The sequence below is a fragment of the Zonotrichia leucophrys genome, chromosome 15, assembly GCF_028769735.1.
Source record: "Zonotrichia leucophrys gambelii isolate GWCS_2022_RI chromosome 15, RI_Zleu_2.0, whole genome shotgun sequence".
NCBI classification, from domain to species: domain Eukaryota; kingdom Metazoa; phylum Chordata; class Aves; order Passeriformes; family Passerellidae; genus Zonotrichia; species Zonotrichia leucophrys.
The window spans coordinates 3,052,304-3,066,617 of NC_088185.1; the positions used below are offsets into that span (position 1 = coordinate 3,052,304).

At 52.2% G+C, this 14,314-nt stretch overlaps 2 protein-coding genes across 2 annotated transcripts; both read left to right on the plus strand.

Moving 5' to 3' along the window:
* The first annotated feature begins 4,530 nt into the window (after window positions 1-4,530).
* Window positions 4,531-11,484, plus strand: LRRC43 (leucine rich repeat containing 43). Its single transcript, XM_064727011.1, has 12 exons — window positions 4,531-4,649; window positions 4,727-4,981; window positions 5,228-5,338; window positions 5,455-5,594; window positions 6,192-6,430; window positions 7,037-7,215; window positions 7,536-7,659; window positions 7,867-8,006; window positions 8,133-8,210; window positions 8,476-8,667; window positions 9,209-9,275; window positions 11,272-11,484. Exons 1-12 carry the CDS (start codon window positions 4,560-4,562, stop codon window positions 11,430-11,432), a joined length of 1,776 nt encoding a protein of 591 aa, XP_064583081.1. The 5' UTR covers window positions 4,531-4,559; the 3' UTR covers window positions 11,433-11,484.
* Window positions 11,485-11,789: 305 nt separating this feature from the next.
* Window positions 11,790-13,707, plus strand: B3GNT4 (UDP-GlcNAc:betaGal beta-1,3-N-acetylglucosaminyltransferase 4). Its single transcript, XM_064726799.1, has one exon. The coding sequence runs from the start codon at window positions 11,986-11,988 to the stop codon at window positions 13,102-13,104; it is 1,119 nt and encodes a 372-aa protein (XP_064582869.1). The 5' UTR covers window positions 11,790-11,985; the 3' UTR covers window positions 13,105-13,707.
* Window positions 13,708-14,314: the final 607 nt, after the last annotated feature.

Genomic DNA, 14,314 nt, shown 5'->3' on the forward strand with positions numbered 1-14,314 from the left:
TTTTGTTTCTTTTCCAACTACTCTTCTTTTTCTATTAAAAACGGAGGATAGCAGGTTGGGGTTTTACCTTCATGTCACCACTCTGTGACATCTCCACAGTTGTGTCTGAAATGGGCCCTGTTTGGGAGGAATTCTTCCCCTGGCTCCAGCAAGGAGCTTGGTTCCTCAGTTCCTCTTGGGAAACTTGAGTGCTTCTCTAGGATCCCCCCCAGACTTTTGGGGGGCTGGCAGTGTAACTCAGTTGATATCAAACCCACTTTTCCTGGAGAAGTCTGAGCAGACCAGGGCCAGTGCAAAATATATTGTAAAAAAAGAATCCAGCAATTTTTTTTTTTTATTTCATATTTTAATTAAGTTCCAGTTTCTATCCAAAGGTGGTAACAGGAAATGAGTAAAGCCATTCATCTACTAAGTAGCAAATAGATCCTTCTCAGTATTAAAATATAAGAGTTTAAAACATGAATAAATAAATATATAAACTAATTGCTTAAATAGATTTATAAAAATAGATGTGTTGTATAAATTCATAAATAAAATTCCCTGGTAGAGAGAGAAGTACAAAATCAGCCTGCTGACAATCAACTTTTCTTTTGAAAAACAACTGCAAGATAAAAATATAAATAACATTAAAATTACTAAAATTATACTTTGTTTATATATGTCAGGGCTGGTTAATTAAATTACCTTGACTCATGTTAGTCCATCCTTATTACATGCTGTTGCAAATAAGACAATATAAATAGCTTTACAATAAATACATTCAATACCACATTCATCCTTTAAATATTAAATTAAACTAGATTATATAGTTAGAGAGAATAGCAAGTATATTATCAATGGCATCAAACTGATCCCATAACCCCTGGTAGGTCTCATTTACAGAGACCTCTCTTCAAGTTATTTTTTCATCCTGGCCTATCAAACTGCTGCCTCAGAGTACAGCTGTTCCGTGAGCTGCATGATATCCTGGTATTTCTGTAGGACCCACCAGATGTAGGTTTTCTTGTCTGCCTCTCCCGTGGGGGGGCCCTGGGGCAGGTGCTGGCTGCTGCAGGTGTAGAAGGCGCTGCCCTGGCTCAGTGTGGTGCCCAGCTGGTTGAGGTTGGCCTGGACCAGCTCCCGTGAGCTCTCGGTGCAGAAGGTTTCTATGTCCCTTGCCAGGCTTTTCAGAGCGTGCTGGATGTGATGCAAAGCACAGCAGTTTGCATGGAAAGCTGGACATTTGGGGATTTTGTCTGCCATGTCCCTGGCCTTGGACCTGACTGTCGAGGGATCAGGGTAGAATGTTGCAGAGATACATTTGTTCTGTGGGGAAGGAAGAGAAGAGAGAAATTGTTAAATTGTTGATCCTTTGGTTTCCCTTTCTCACTTGTGTACCCGTTTGTGGGGTGTTTGGTTGTGTTTCAATCTTGTATTAACCCCTCCATCCCTCTGAGCAGGCATTGTGCAGAGTCTGCAGATCCCCATTCCTTGCTTGCCTTGGGTCTCAGCTTTTCTAAACCTTGGGTTCTATTCTTTGCTGTAGGGGCAAAATTTACCTGTTCCAGAGATCTGGTTTGGCCTGTGTGTGTTTCCATCGGTTTTGGCAGAGATGGTTTTGATTTCAAAAATGAATTCAGAGGAAATGTCAATGTTGATTTTTATCAGCGTATTCTTGGGAACACAGTCCCAGGAACTGAACTTCATCTGAGGTATTGGCACCTGGGTTCAGTGAACGTTTTTCCTTTCTAAGGAAAGGATGGGTGTGCAGGATTTTTGACAGAAGTGCTCAAGCACTGGGGTTGGACTGAAAAGCAAAGCAATTTCCAGTGATCTGACTAAATTGCTGCAAGAAGATGCCCGGTGGGACTCAGGAGACTGAGAAGGAACACTGGGAATCAGGAAGATCCCAGCAGGCAATGACCTGAGGCAAAGTCACCCAAGCTCTCTGCAGCTGCCCTTGCTCCAACTGCCCTGAAATAACACAATGAACGCTTTCCTTCTTGCATGGAATACAGAGAAGAGCTACTCTAGATTTTAACCTAAATACTTCTTTTCTGGTGGTCTTTCTAATGTTTTCTAATAATTCAAGAGATTTCTCCACAGACATAGGCACAGCACATGGAAAATGGTGCACTTACATAAAAATCAAACAAGCTGTGTGCTTTCTGTTGTATTACTGATGCATAGGTTGGTATCTCTGTAGTGAAGTGATTCTGCCTCTCTCCTGTAGTCACTCTGCTTTCTGATGTCTGTGTCGGTGCCATGGAGCCCAAAGGAACCAGTAAACAGAAGAGGAAGATTGCAAACCTGTTGATCTCTGCATTCAGATGAAGAGAGGAAACCAAAAAGAAAGAGAGAATACAGTGATTAGTCTCAATCTTCCGCATAGCTTTTTGCAAATCTTAATCGTTTTATGCAACATGATACATTTTTAAAGCATATAGGCACGAAGTGGCTGAGCCTGAGATGAGCATCAGCCAGGACAACCTTAGAGCCTGTAGCAAGGGTCAGTCACACCCACCTGCTCTGCATTCCATGGCGGGATGGGACAGCAGTGGCTTGGCTGGGAGCTGGCCTTGGAGCTGGTTCTGGGGCTTCTGCCTGCCTGGAGCGCTGTGGATGGGGCCAGCCAGGCTGCATTTAAGTGCTGTGGAGCCCTGCGTCAGTGGCTCCCCCACAGTATTTTTTTTTTTTTTGCCAGTGATAATTTGGTTTTTTTTCTTTTTTGAAAGATTATATCGAAAGTTGATTCAAATGTGTCTTCACTGATTGTGATCTACGTGCACAGTTTCAGACTGACATAGAGGGTGTCTGTCCTGTGTCATCTCTTTGAGCTTGCCTTGGCCATCCCATCTAAATCCTTGGGCTCTCCAAAGTGTGGGATCTAGAACATAAACTCTTGTTTTATTTATAAAGGTGGTTGGAAGCATGTTATTGCTGCCCAAAGTCATTGCTTGTTCTGCAGAGTCAGTGGGGCAATGAAAAACATTGTGTGCAAGGTAGGTCAGGCCTCCAGTTCCATGTTTACATCCTTTTGCTGGATACCTGTAAGACCCTGTTCCCAAGGGATGCTCAGGATCCCCCCCTTCCTATCCCTATTGCTCATCTCTCCAGCTTCCCTGAGGTTGTTTTCTACTTCTGGTAACCAAATGCAGGACATTTTCATACACACCAAAGCAGAATAGGTGCTATGTAATGGCAAGGAAGAGATGAGCTGCCATGGCCTATGGAAAGGACTGTTCTGGCAGACACATCTTTATTTGAGGGTTTCATTATTATTTGGTGTGAAAACTGAGACAGAGTGAAAGAGAGATGTGGTTCTCTTTCAGGTGAAGAAGGTGTTCTTTAGGAACATCCCTACAAAGGCAGTGGTGAGTACACATGGCTTCTTTCAGGCAGAAGGGTGATCTTGGAAGGTTTCTTTGGAAGCACCAAACCTGCAGTTGGTCAGTGGCCCACAGGAAGATCTGTGGAAGGTGCAGGAGCTCGTACATAAAAGATGCCACTGGGCACTGCCAGCCCCCTTCCAGCTCTCCCAGATGGGCACAGCCAGGGAGTACTGGCATCTCGTCTTCCCCCAAGAGCAGGAGTATCTCTTTGTGCAGCACTGAAGGCAATGGGGCCAAGTTATTTTAAATAGTGATGCAAATAAACGAAGCAGAATTTTTACAGCTTCGCTTTTCCACGAAACACAATTCAACCACTGGTAATTTTCTTTCAAAGACTTTCAGAAGATTTTACTTCATTTTCTCCTAAGGACAGCACTTTACCTGGTTATTCCACTCCAGGACATGCCATATCTCATAGCCCGTGCATGCTGTGCACCTCCTTTCCGGTCTCTACGGGGCTGTGATAAGCTGCTGAGCTGATAAGGGAGCAGGTCAGCATCCGTCCTGTAAAACCCAACCTGAGAAGTTCAGCTTTCCACCACGTAACCATCAGACATCACAGAGCAACTGCAATTCATTTGGTGAAGTTCTGCTGACACACGCTGCTCTGTCAGCTCTCTAAAATGGAATTTGTGGCCAATGCCGCAATTACCTATCGCTGGAAAAAGGAAATCAATCTCTGCCTGTGGAGACCTGATGCTGACCTGAGACGCAGTCTGTGCCTTTTGTTCCTTGAGCTCACCTACTTTTTTCCAAGTGTGGGAGCTGGTATTTTCAGCCATGAGCTTGTTTTGTGGCCTTACATGGTTGTGTGGCAGTGCCCTCCACGTAAAGGGGAGAGCTGGGCTTTTGGAGCTGGCTGAGTTCTTCTGCTTCCTCCCTGAAGTCTGAGTGACACTCAGGACCCAGATAAGGGAAATGGCAAATTCCATGCCACAGGTCCCCAGCCAGGCAAGAATGCTGATGCTGCACCCTGCAAGTGCAGCATGAGGCCGCCTGGCCTTTCCCTGGTGGGGGGCATCCCCCAGAACCCAGTGGGAACCAGAAAAACAGGGATTTATTCCCAGCCGGGCGAGCTTGGTGCTTTTCCAGACCTGCTCCACCTCTGCTTGGAGAGTTTGGTTCCATGGCAGCATCTCCTAGCAACAGGGACACAGAGCCAGGGGGTTCCCTGCGGGCTGGGGCTGCATGGCAGCACCCGGCAGCATCTCGGCTGTTTTTCAGCAGTACCTGCAGCACCTGGGCCTGCAGGACTTCCCCTGTGGCCTCGGCAACTGGGTAGGGGTCAGGGGGCCACAGCTGTGGGATGTGGCACGGGGCTGCCATTGCCTCTCCTCTCTCCCCGTTCTCCACAGAACAAATCCCGCTGCAATGCCCGCAGGAGCTCCCAGGCACAGTCAGTGGGGCTGGAGGAGGTCGTGCCACCAGGAGAGGACACCCCTGAGGTGCTGCTGGAGCTGCTGAGAGACCAGCACAGCCCCTGGGCACTGCCCTCCGACTGCAGCCCCCAGGCCCAGCGCCTGAGGGAAGTGATTGTGCTGGCCCCCGAGCTCCTCCATGGCTCCAGTGTCTCCCAGCTTGTCAAGTCCCTGCGGATACTGGACAAGGGGGTAAGTGCAGCTCCTGGTGCTCACAAAGCTGTGTCTTTCTGCTGGCAGGGAAAACATGCTGGGAAAAGGACACCGTCCATCCCATGGTCTTCCCAGGTGCTGCAGCCAGAGTAGAGCTTCTCCCCACAGCCTCCCCAGGATGTTGTGCTAAGCCGGGTCACACAGGTGTCACACAGGTGTCACACAGATCGAGATGTGGCCACTAGGTGCCTCAAGGGCAAGTTGGCCAAAGCCAGCTCTTTGCAGGTGGAGGAGGTGGATGAGGGTCTGCTGCAGTTCCAGCAGCTGGAGGAGCTCATCCTCAGTGCCAACCACATCAGCAGGGTAACCTCGGCCCACCTGCCCCGGACTCTGAAGGTGAGCGAGCAGGATGGGGCAGGAATTCCCATGTGGGAACACGGGGAAAGACAAACAGCTCAAGGGGGTGCCAGAACAGCTAATTTCCAAGGTGTTGTTCCTTCTGTCCTGGGCAGGTGCTGGAGCTCTGCCACAATGATGTGGATGATCTGCAGGAGCTGTGTGCTCAGCCACCCCCGGAGCTCCAGCACTTGGGGCTGGGCTACAACCAGCTGTGTGGCCCTTCCCAGGAAAAGCATTTCACTGTGGATTTCTGGTAATGCCACAGGCTGAACGTGGGCTCCTGAAAGGGAAATGAGCAGATATGAACAGCTGACCTCAAGCCATGGAGGTGGCCTTTTTTGGGAAAATACAGAAGGGAAAATTTTGGGAAAATTCAGAACGGTTGTTTCTTTGCTCTGTGTCTACTCCCTGTGCAGAGTAGCCTGTCTCTGCTGTCTTCTGTCTCATGCCCAGAGGTTGTTTTGGTCCTTGGCAAGGTGTGGATTGGGGAGATGACCAGGGGAACTGTCCTGACACCCTGCCCATCCCAGTTTCATTTTCCTGGACATATTACTTTTTCTGTGTCCTTCCCAAAACCACTGCTGGAAGTCTGTAAGCATCTGAAGCATAGACTGCCTCACCAAATGGTGCAGGTGGTCATCAATAGATGCTAAAGAAATGTTTTTGTGTTGTGGGGCAGACTGGCAATGGCTCAAGAATTGGAATTGGCCTCCAGATTGGATTCCTCAGTTCAACCCAGTTTGTACTGGGGAAATAGGAATTTTGTTTCTGTTTTTGCTCCAGGGCTGTAACTTTCTATCCTCAAATAGGTGCTGGCTGCCTTACATCCTTCTCTGGGTTCTCTCCTTAGGCCAAACCTTGTCTCCCTTGACCTGAGCTTTAACAGCCTCACAGACCTGCTGGAGCTGGTGTCCCAGCTGTCCACCCTGCAGAAGCTCCGCATCCTGCTGCTCCAGGGGAACCCACTGTCCCTCATCCCTGCCTACAGAGGCTTCCTCGTGGACAGCCTGCCCAGGCTGTCCATCTTCGATGACATCTACATATGGCCTGAAGAGAGGCAGCAGTTCCATAGGCTGGCAGAGCAGCCAGGTGAGCCCTGCCCTGCCTTTGAGGCTGCCTGTGCTGCCCCTGTGATTCAGGAGTGGCGTTTGCATTGTGGTTGTGTCATTACAAGTGAGGCCGTGTCTGACTTGGGCCCAAGAACAACCAATCCCAGTCCCAGCACTGCCTCAGTGTCCTGGCCTGCCCCAGCTTTTCTTCCCATCTGGTTTGAGATCATGCATTTCCCTCCTGAGCTGTGGCAAGAGGAACATCAGTACTGGGGGAGGTGCCCACATGGGGCTGCACTGTCAGCACACAGTGGTGCCACCTCTGGGGCACATCCCTGACTGGGATGAGAGCAGGAGGCTGGGGACACACGGGGTGGGAAATCTCTTTTGGTGGCCCCTACTCAATGAGTTTGTGCTGGATGTGCCTTTTGGAGATTGAAACGTTGAAGGAGCAGAGCAGCCAAGGCAGAAGGTGTTTGCGTGGCTTTTAGTGACGCCACGTGGCAGTGGTTTGTCACAGCATTGGCACAGGCTGGCACCGAGGGATGCCAGCAGGTGGGACGTGGGACCTGGAGGTTTCTGCTTTTCTGTTCCTTCCTCTCTCTGGAAGTGCTGCAGCTTCAAGGCAGGATTCTCTTCCTTTCAGAGCTGATCACGAGTGAAGCACGACTGGTTGTGAGCATTGGAGAGATGAAGGGACTCCCTTATCCCGAAGATTTTCAGCAGCTGGAGCCTGACTGCGAGGGTCCGGTGATTGCCTACAGATACTGTGTGACCTACCAGTTTGCAGAGGGAGAGGAGCTCAAGGACAGGGGCAGTCCTGAGGTTGGTGCTTGATTGTGCTCCTGGAAACAAGCAGCATGACAGGTCACAGCAGGGGGAGCTGCATCTCCAGACTATGGGGTGATGAGCCTGGTGAGGGGAGCAGCAGTGCTGGGGACAGAATTCCCATGTGGCTGCATCCAGCAGGACAAGCCCACATTCCACATCCCTGCTGGGGGGCCCAGAGCTCTGCTCGTGGAAGAGAACCCACAGCCCCCCTCCTGCTGGCTGTGGCAGACCCTTGCCCTGGCACTGAAGTCCCTTCTTCCCATAAGGGTGGGCTGGGGAATAGGATTTTGGAGGCAAATCCATCTCTATTCCAGGGCACAGAAATCCACCAGAGTACCACAGTGGCCACGCTGGATGTGGACAGCTCTGCTCAGGACACAGGAGAGACAAAAAGCCATCAGGAGCCTGCAGCCACAGAGGAGCCCGAGGCCCACTCTGGTAATGAGGAATTGCAGATTTTTTGTTCCATGTCTCAGGGCAGGTTTATGGCTCTTTGTGGGGTGTGGTGGCACCAGGATGTCCCTTGCAGTGCCAGCTGGGCTGTTCCTGGGACTGATGGACAGTGACCTGGCACCAGCCATGTCCTGGAGGTCCTTCTGTCCTGGGGAAAGAGAGATCTCTGAACTTTTTTGCGTCCCTACACAGCAAAGGTTTTTGCCACCCCTGCACAGCCCTGGGCAGACACCATCGACTGCAGCTACAGGAAGCAGCACATCGCCAAGGACTTGGTGGGGCTGAAGTCCTACCTGGAGGCTGGAACCATTGTCTCAGTTATGGAGGAGAAGGTGAGGCTGTGGCTGAGCTGGATGAAGGGGGAAGAGCTGCTGGGAGGCCCAGCCAGTGTCACCACATTCCCTCTGGGGGCAGGCTGGGATGGCAGCGACCCTGGGCCAGCTCCTCTCTCCGGGCAGGTGGTCTCCTGGCCTGTGGATCCAGATGAAAACTCTGCCACAAAGGAAGGACAGGAGCTGAAGAAGAACAGTGCAAAGGTAGGCTGCCAGGAGAGAACAATGACCAAATTCTATCTGAGCCGCAAAAACAGCGATGGGACAACAAGGACCCTTCTCCTGGGTCAGTCTGGTGTGTCAGAGAGTCAGACCTCTCCCAAAGTCCCCCCTTTTTGTGGGGCGAAGGCAGCAGCTGTTGGCACACACCTTGGCCAGGGTGCAGTGGTGGGCGAGGGGCTGGGCTGGGGTTGCTTCTCTCTGATAAAGGGACCCAAACCTTCTGCTGAGGCCTGTCCCTGTGTCCAAGGACAAGCAGAAAAAGAAGAAGAAGAAGAAGTCATGTGAATACCGCAGTGACCCTCCCATTTGGAGCACGCTGGCCACCACGAGGGTGACCTTGGAGACCCTGCTGGCCAATGAGAACCTGGTGGCAACTCTGTGTGACTTTGGGATCCTGATCCCTGAGAAACCACCAGAACCACCAGTTGTGGACGAGAAGGTAAAGAACATGTCTCAGGGCAAGGCTGCAGGCTGGGGTTCAGCAAACGCCTTCTCTGGCCTGGGCATCCATCCATCCATCCGTCCATCCATCCATCCATCCATCCATCCATCCATCCATCCATCCATCCATCCATCCATCCATCCATCCTTCTCCTCTCCCCTAAATGGGGCTGAAGTAGCCCTGCCTGACCACCATCCATCGCTGCTGGTGTGGTTATTTAAGGCTGATATTAGTGAGCAGTTCTGCTACTTTTTCTGGGCCTAGGAAAATAGATGAGTTTATTTTTCCATTCCAGAATGTGTAAGCAGCCACTCGTGCTTCCTCTGGTGCTCTCTCTCAGTGTGGCAGCACATGCCAGCTGTACCAACTTTCTGTTTCTGGATTCTCTTCTCTGAGCAGCCACTCTGCTGTGCCCCTGCTCCCCCTCATCTCTGTCCCCTGAAATCCCAGTGACAGCACCCAGATGATGACAGCTGGCACAGGACTGAATGAGGGCAGTGAGTTTTAACACTTACTGTGGAAACATCTCTCTCCACAGGAGACAAAAAAAGGCAAAGACAAGAGCAAAAAACCCAAAGGAGACCAGAAAAACGCGGCTTCCAAAGGTGACAGAGGCTGGAGGTGGCGGGACAGAGGGCGGGGTGTGTGCGAGAGCAAACAGGAGCAGCTCTGGAGCAGGGGCTTACTCACATCCTGAGCCTCGGGCTGTGAATGCAGACATTGACTGCGGGGCTCAGAATAGACACAGCCCGGACTCTTTACGAGCCGGTGTCTGCACAAGCACCCGGGGTGGGCTGCCAGCTGCCCTGGGAGACCCACACCTACAGCACCCTGTGCCAGGGGACATGGGCAAAGCAGATTTTTGGGCGAGAAAAGTGCTGCCCGCTGTGTGGCTGCCAAATGTGGGCGGGCAGCTGGGCGAGCGCTGCCTGGGGTGCATAATGAGCTCCTCATTCACTGCCAGCTCGCATCTCCAAGCACTTTGCAGAGGGGATTGTTGTTCTCTCTGGTCTGGAGATGCACAGAGAGCCCCAGGTGCCCCAGCCAGCCCATGCAGGGCTGGGAACAGATCCCAGTCTGCTGTCACCCACCAAGAGACCACCCTGACCCCAGTGCAAGGCTCAGGGCTGCTCAGCCAGCAGCCTTGCTTAATCTGACAGAGGCAAAGCTCACCCTGCCTCTTGCAGATCATTTTTCCATCAGTCTTGGTTCTGATTGCAAAAACAGCAGTGCCAGCACATCAGAGGGGTAATGCAAGAGCGGGAGGAAGTGGGGCAGGGAAGGGGTGGCCAAGCAACGCTGAAAAGCTGCTCGTGGGTCAGCGAGGGCATGGAGAGGGCCAGGCCTCCCAGCACTGCTCAGAGCTACCAAAGGAGCTTTGTTTTCCTGCTCTGGCATCAGATTTGAGAGTGCAACTAACCCACAGAGCTCCAGGCTGCTTTCCTGTGCCCTGTCACCCCCAGCAAGGTCCCCATCTTTGGGGAGGCTCTCAGAGCTCTGCAGTCCTGGTCTGCATTCACAGAAGCCAATGGCCTCCCTCAGTGACCTGAAAATAAGAAAACTCATTGAACTGCTGTCCCCCACAAGAAGATGTGTATTTGCAATGTGCACTCAGCCTGACAGGAGCTGCTGTCAAACAGCTCAGCTTCAGCAGTGGTTGTTCCTTCCTTCCTTCCTTGCCTCCCTGGTGTGTGGTCAGTGTGTGCAGGAGTTTCTCTTCAGCTTGAACAAAGGTAAAAGTGCTGTTGTGTGCACAGAAGTGCTGCTGCTGCTGCAGAAAACCCACAGCAATTAGAGATTTGTGCTTGATTTGGTGTCCCCGTGTGCCTGTGCAGGTGGGTACTGGCTGCACTGTGAGGCCACGTAGCGCATAATTTAAAGTGTGAGTGCAAAATTCACAGTGCCTGAAGATAAGCTGCCCCACAGCTCGCTCCACCCGCTGTCCCATGGCTGTGACTCACCCAAGCAGCCCAGCTGTGGCTTTTTGGGGGGCTGCTGAGCCCTGCTGAGCTCAGTGTCTACACATCCTGCCCGCCCCGTGAGTCACCAGCTGCTCTGGGGTGTTTGACACTTGCACATCACCTGGGGACCCCCTTGGAGCTGTGACAGTGGCCGTGCCCCGGGGGACAGGGGGTGACTCCCAGCCGTGTGTCCAGGCACTCTCACAGCCGGGAGCTGAGGCTGATTTGCATCCCTCAGTTCAGCAAATGCACACAAATAATAAGTCCTCTCAGAGGAATTGGGATCACTTCCAGACGGCTCAAAGAGGAAAGGCTTTGTCACAAGTGAGCCATTTGCCCAGGCACTGAAGGATGTCTTCAGAAGTAGTCTCACGTAGCTCTCATTTTACCTCGCACTTGATTTTCCAGGATCCTTGAAATGATTTATTTCTGCAGCTTTCTTTTGCCCTAGGGCAGTTTCACAACAAGCAGCAAGGCTGCACCCAGGTCAACTGCCAGCCTAAAGGTGTTTTTTGGGCTTACCATCTAAAATCATATTAAATTTCCCCTGAAGCCCAGTCACTGCTGACACCCTTGCACACTGCTGCTTTTAGGATCATTTACTCTCTCAAGACAGTGACAAATGTACTTCTTACCACAGGAAAAGGAAAAAACAAAGACACTGCTGAACTGGAGGAGGATCAAGAGCCCCAGCCAGTGCCACTGACAGTTCAATTCCAGATGCAGCTGCTTCGATGGCCCTCGGCAGCCAGCACCAAGAGGCAGGAGAGCGTGGCCATGTCAGAGGGGAAGACTCCGTGATGTGTCCACAGCAGGAGCATGAGTGGAAATAAACCACAGGGAACGCTGTGCAGAGCCTGGTTTAGCTGAACCGCCAGAGCTGCGAGCTGCCCCGGGGCTCTGGCGGTCTGTGGCTGGTGCTGAGCTTCTGCTGGAGCCGGAGCGGGCAGGGGAGGTTGGGTGGGTGTGCGGGGTGTGGGGTGGGTGTCCGTGGCCGGGACACGCTGCCCCGGGGCCGGTGCCAGCCCCGTGCATCCTGCCCGGGGCGGGGCTCGGCAGGGGCGGGGCGGGGCTGGGGCAGCTCCCGGTGAAGCGCGGAGGGAACGGAACGGCAGCTCCGGTGAATCACGGAGGAGACTCCGCAGAGCAGAGCAGGGCGGGGTTTTGCCGTGCGGGGTCACCGTGGAGCGGCGGCTCCAGCCCGGTCTGCGCGCCCCGGCGGGACCGGGGGCTCCGGACCGTCCTCACCGGCAGCACCGGGGAAGCACCGAGCCACGTCCGTCCCAGGTAAGGTGGGAGGGAACGGCTCGTGTTCATCCGCCCCCCCGGGGCCGGTCCCCCGCCGGATGCTGCCATGTATCCCAGGATTAAAAGCCTGGCGCTTTACACCTTCTCAATCACGCTGCTGGCCTTCGTGTTTTACATGAAGAAGCAGGAGAAGTTGGCAGCATCATCAGCAGAGCAGAAAGTGGATGTGGTGGATCACAGAGTGCAGCCTTCGGTTCTGGACAGCGCTGAGCACACCAAGTGTTTGCCAAACTTGACCTTTGCCAATTCTTCTCTCGCCCTCCCGGAGCCTCACCGAGTCTTCCTAACCTACAAGCACTGCAGGAACTTCTCGGTGCTGCTGAGGCCTTCCAGGTGTAGCAAAGAGATGTTCCTGCTGCTGGCCATCAAGTCTTCCCCCATCAACGTGGACCGGCGCGTGGCCATCAGGAACACGTGGGGGAAGGAGGCGTCCATCGGGGGCAGGCACATCAGGCTGGTGTTCCTCCTGGGGCGCTCCGAGGCCAAAATCCAGCTGCAGCCCCTGCACCAGCTGCTGGCTTACGAGAGCCAGCAGTTTGATGATATCCTGCAGTGGGATTTTGTTGACGACTTCTTCAACCTGACCCTCAAGGAGCTGCATTTCCTCCGCTGGTTCACGGAGGATTGCCAGCACGCCAGGTTCGTGCTGAAGGGCGACGATGACGTGTTTGTCAACACTTACAACATCGTGGAGTTCCTCCAGGAGCTGGACCCTGAACAGGATCTCTTTGTTGGGGACGTGATCGCCAACGCCCGGCCCATCAGGAACACCAAGGTCAAATACTTCATTCCAGAGGCCATGTATGGGGCCACCTTCTATCCTCTCTATGCAGGAGGAGGGGGATATGTGATGTCCAGAGAGACAGTGCGTCGCCTCCAGAGCACGGCAGAGAACATGGAGCTCTTCCCCATAGATGACGTGTTTGTGGGGATGTGTCTGGCAAAGATGTCAGTGACCCCAAAGAACCACGCTGGCTTTAAGACTTTTGGGATCCAGAGACCTTTCAACCCTTTTGATCCGTGCTGGTACAAAGAGCTGATGGTTGTACACAGACTGAACCCAACGGAGATGTGGATCATGTGGACGCTGGTGAAGGATGACAGCATTAGGTGTGCGGTGTCAGTGACACACAGCTACAGCAGGGGCTGGAAAAGGAGCCACTGATGAGCCTGGGGATTGTGGCTGCTGACAGGGTACTAAACTAAAAATCAGGTTGTGGTAGAAACGTGTCCGTTACTAACAGACTGCACTGGAGCTGTGGTTTGGTTTGCAGTGAGTCTTTTTCTGTTGGGGGTTACTTGAAGCAGTTGAATTGTCACAGGGTGGGGTGTGGTCAGTGGCTTCCCAGCCAGACTGTGCCAGGGGAAGTCACAAGTGCCACCTGCACTGCTGGCTAAAGCCAGTCTCATGACTAGGAGTGACAGAGCATTTGAAATTTACTTGAAGGCATGGAAGAAAGGCCAGTATGTCCTGCTGAGTCTGCTGTCCCAGCTCCTACCACACAGCAGGAGAAAGGGAGTGGAGTGGGGAAGGAAAAGCTTCAAAAATACATGGCCTTAACACAGCAGTGATGATGGTCTGGGGGACTGGGCTCAGCCTCCAGCCCTTTGGCTTTTGCAGAAACTCACAAAAGTTTACATGCACTGGAAACTTTAGCACAAACACTTTCTGATCTGGTTTGAGAGGAGCCACGTGTTTTGAATAATCATGGTGGTTGGAAGAGTGGCTGTAGCTTCCCATGTTGTGTGGGAGGTGTTTGGTTTGTTGTTTTTGTAATGTTGTGTATAAATAAAATACTTTTCAAAAGTATTTACATGGGAATATTCTTAGGTCTTCTGAAAGCTAAGAGCCCTAAAAGCCAGGGAAGGCTGAGATCTGCTGCTGGGTATTTGCATTAAAGAGGAAAATAATAGTGGAAATGGATACTTGCCACTTCTTTTTCTGTGAGCTGTTCTCTGCCCTGTGCAGACAAGATGCACTGACACAAAAGTGATAAATCTGAACGTGCTGGAGTTGTTAATTTGAGAAAAGATCAAATATAGGACTAAGTTTTGGTGTTTTTTGTGAAGCTTATCAGTATCTTGCTGCTAGAGCAGGAGCTGAGGATGAGCAGGAAGCAGCCTGGAAGCCTTAGGGGAAAAAACAAGCAAATGAGCAGAGGAAGTGTGTGATTAGAGCAAGCAGAGCCCTTTGTGCTGTGCTGTTGTAACTGCTGTCTGTAGTGCCAGCTGCCCAGCATCCATCCCCCAGCTGATCCAGATGGGAGCTGGAGCTTTCAGCAGAGCCCAGCAAGTGCTGCCAGGAGGCTCCTGCTTGTCCTACAGACAGGGACACCCTGGGAGCAGAGCTGTGGCAGCTCTCTGCTGGTGGCATG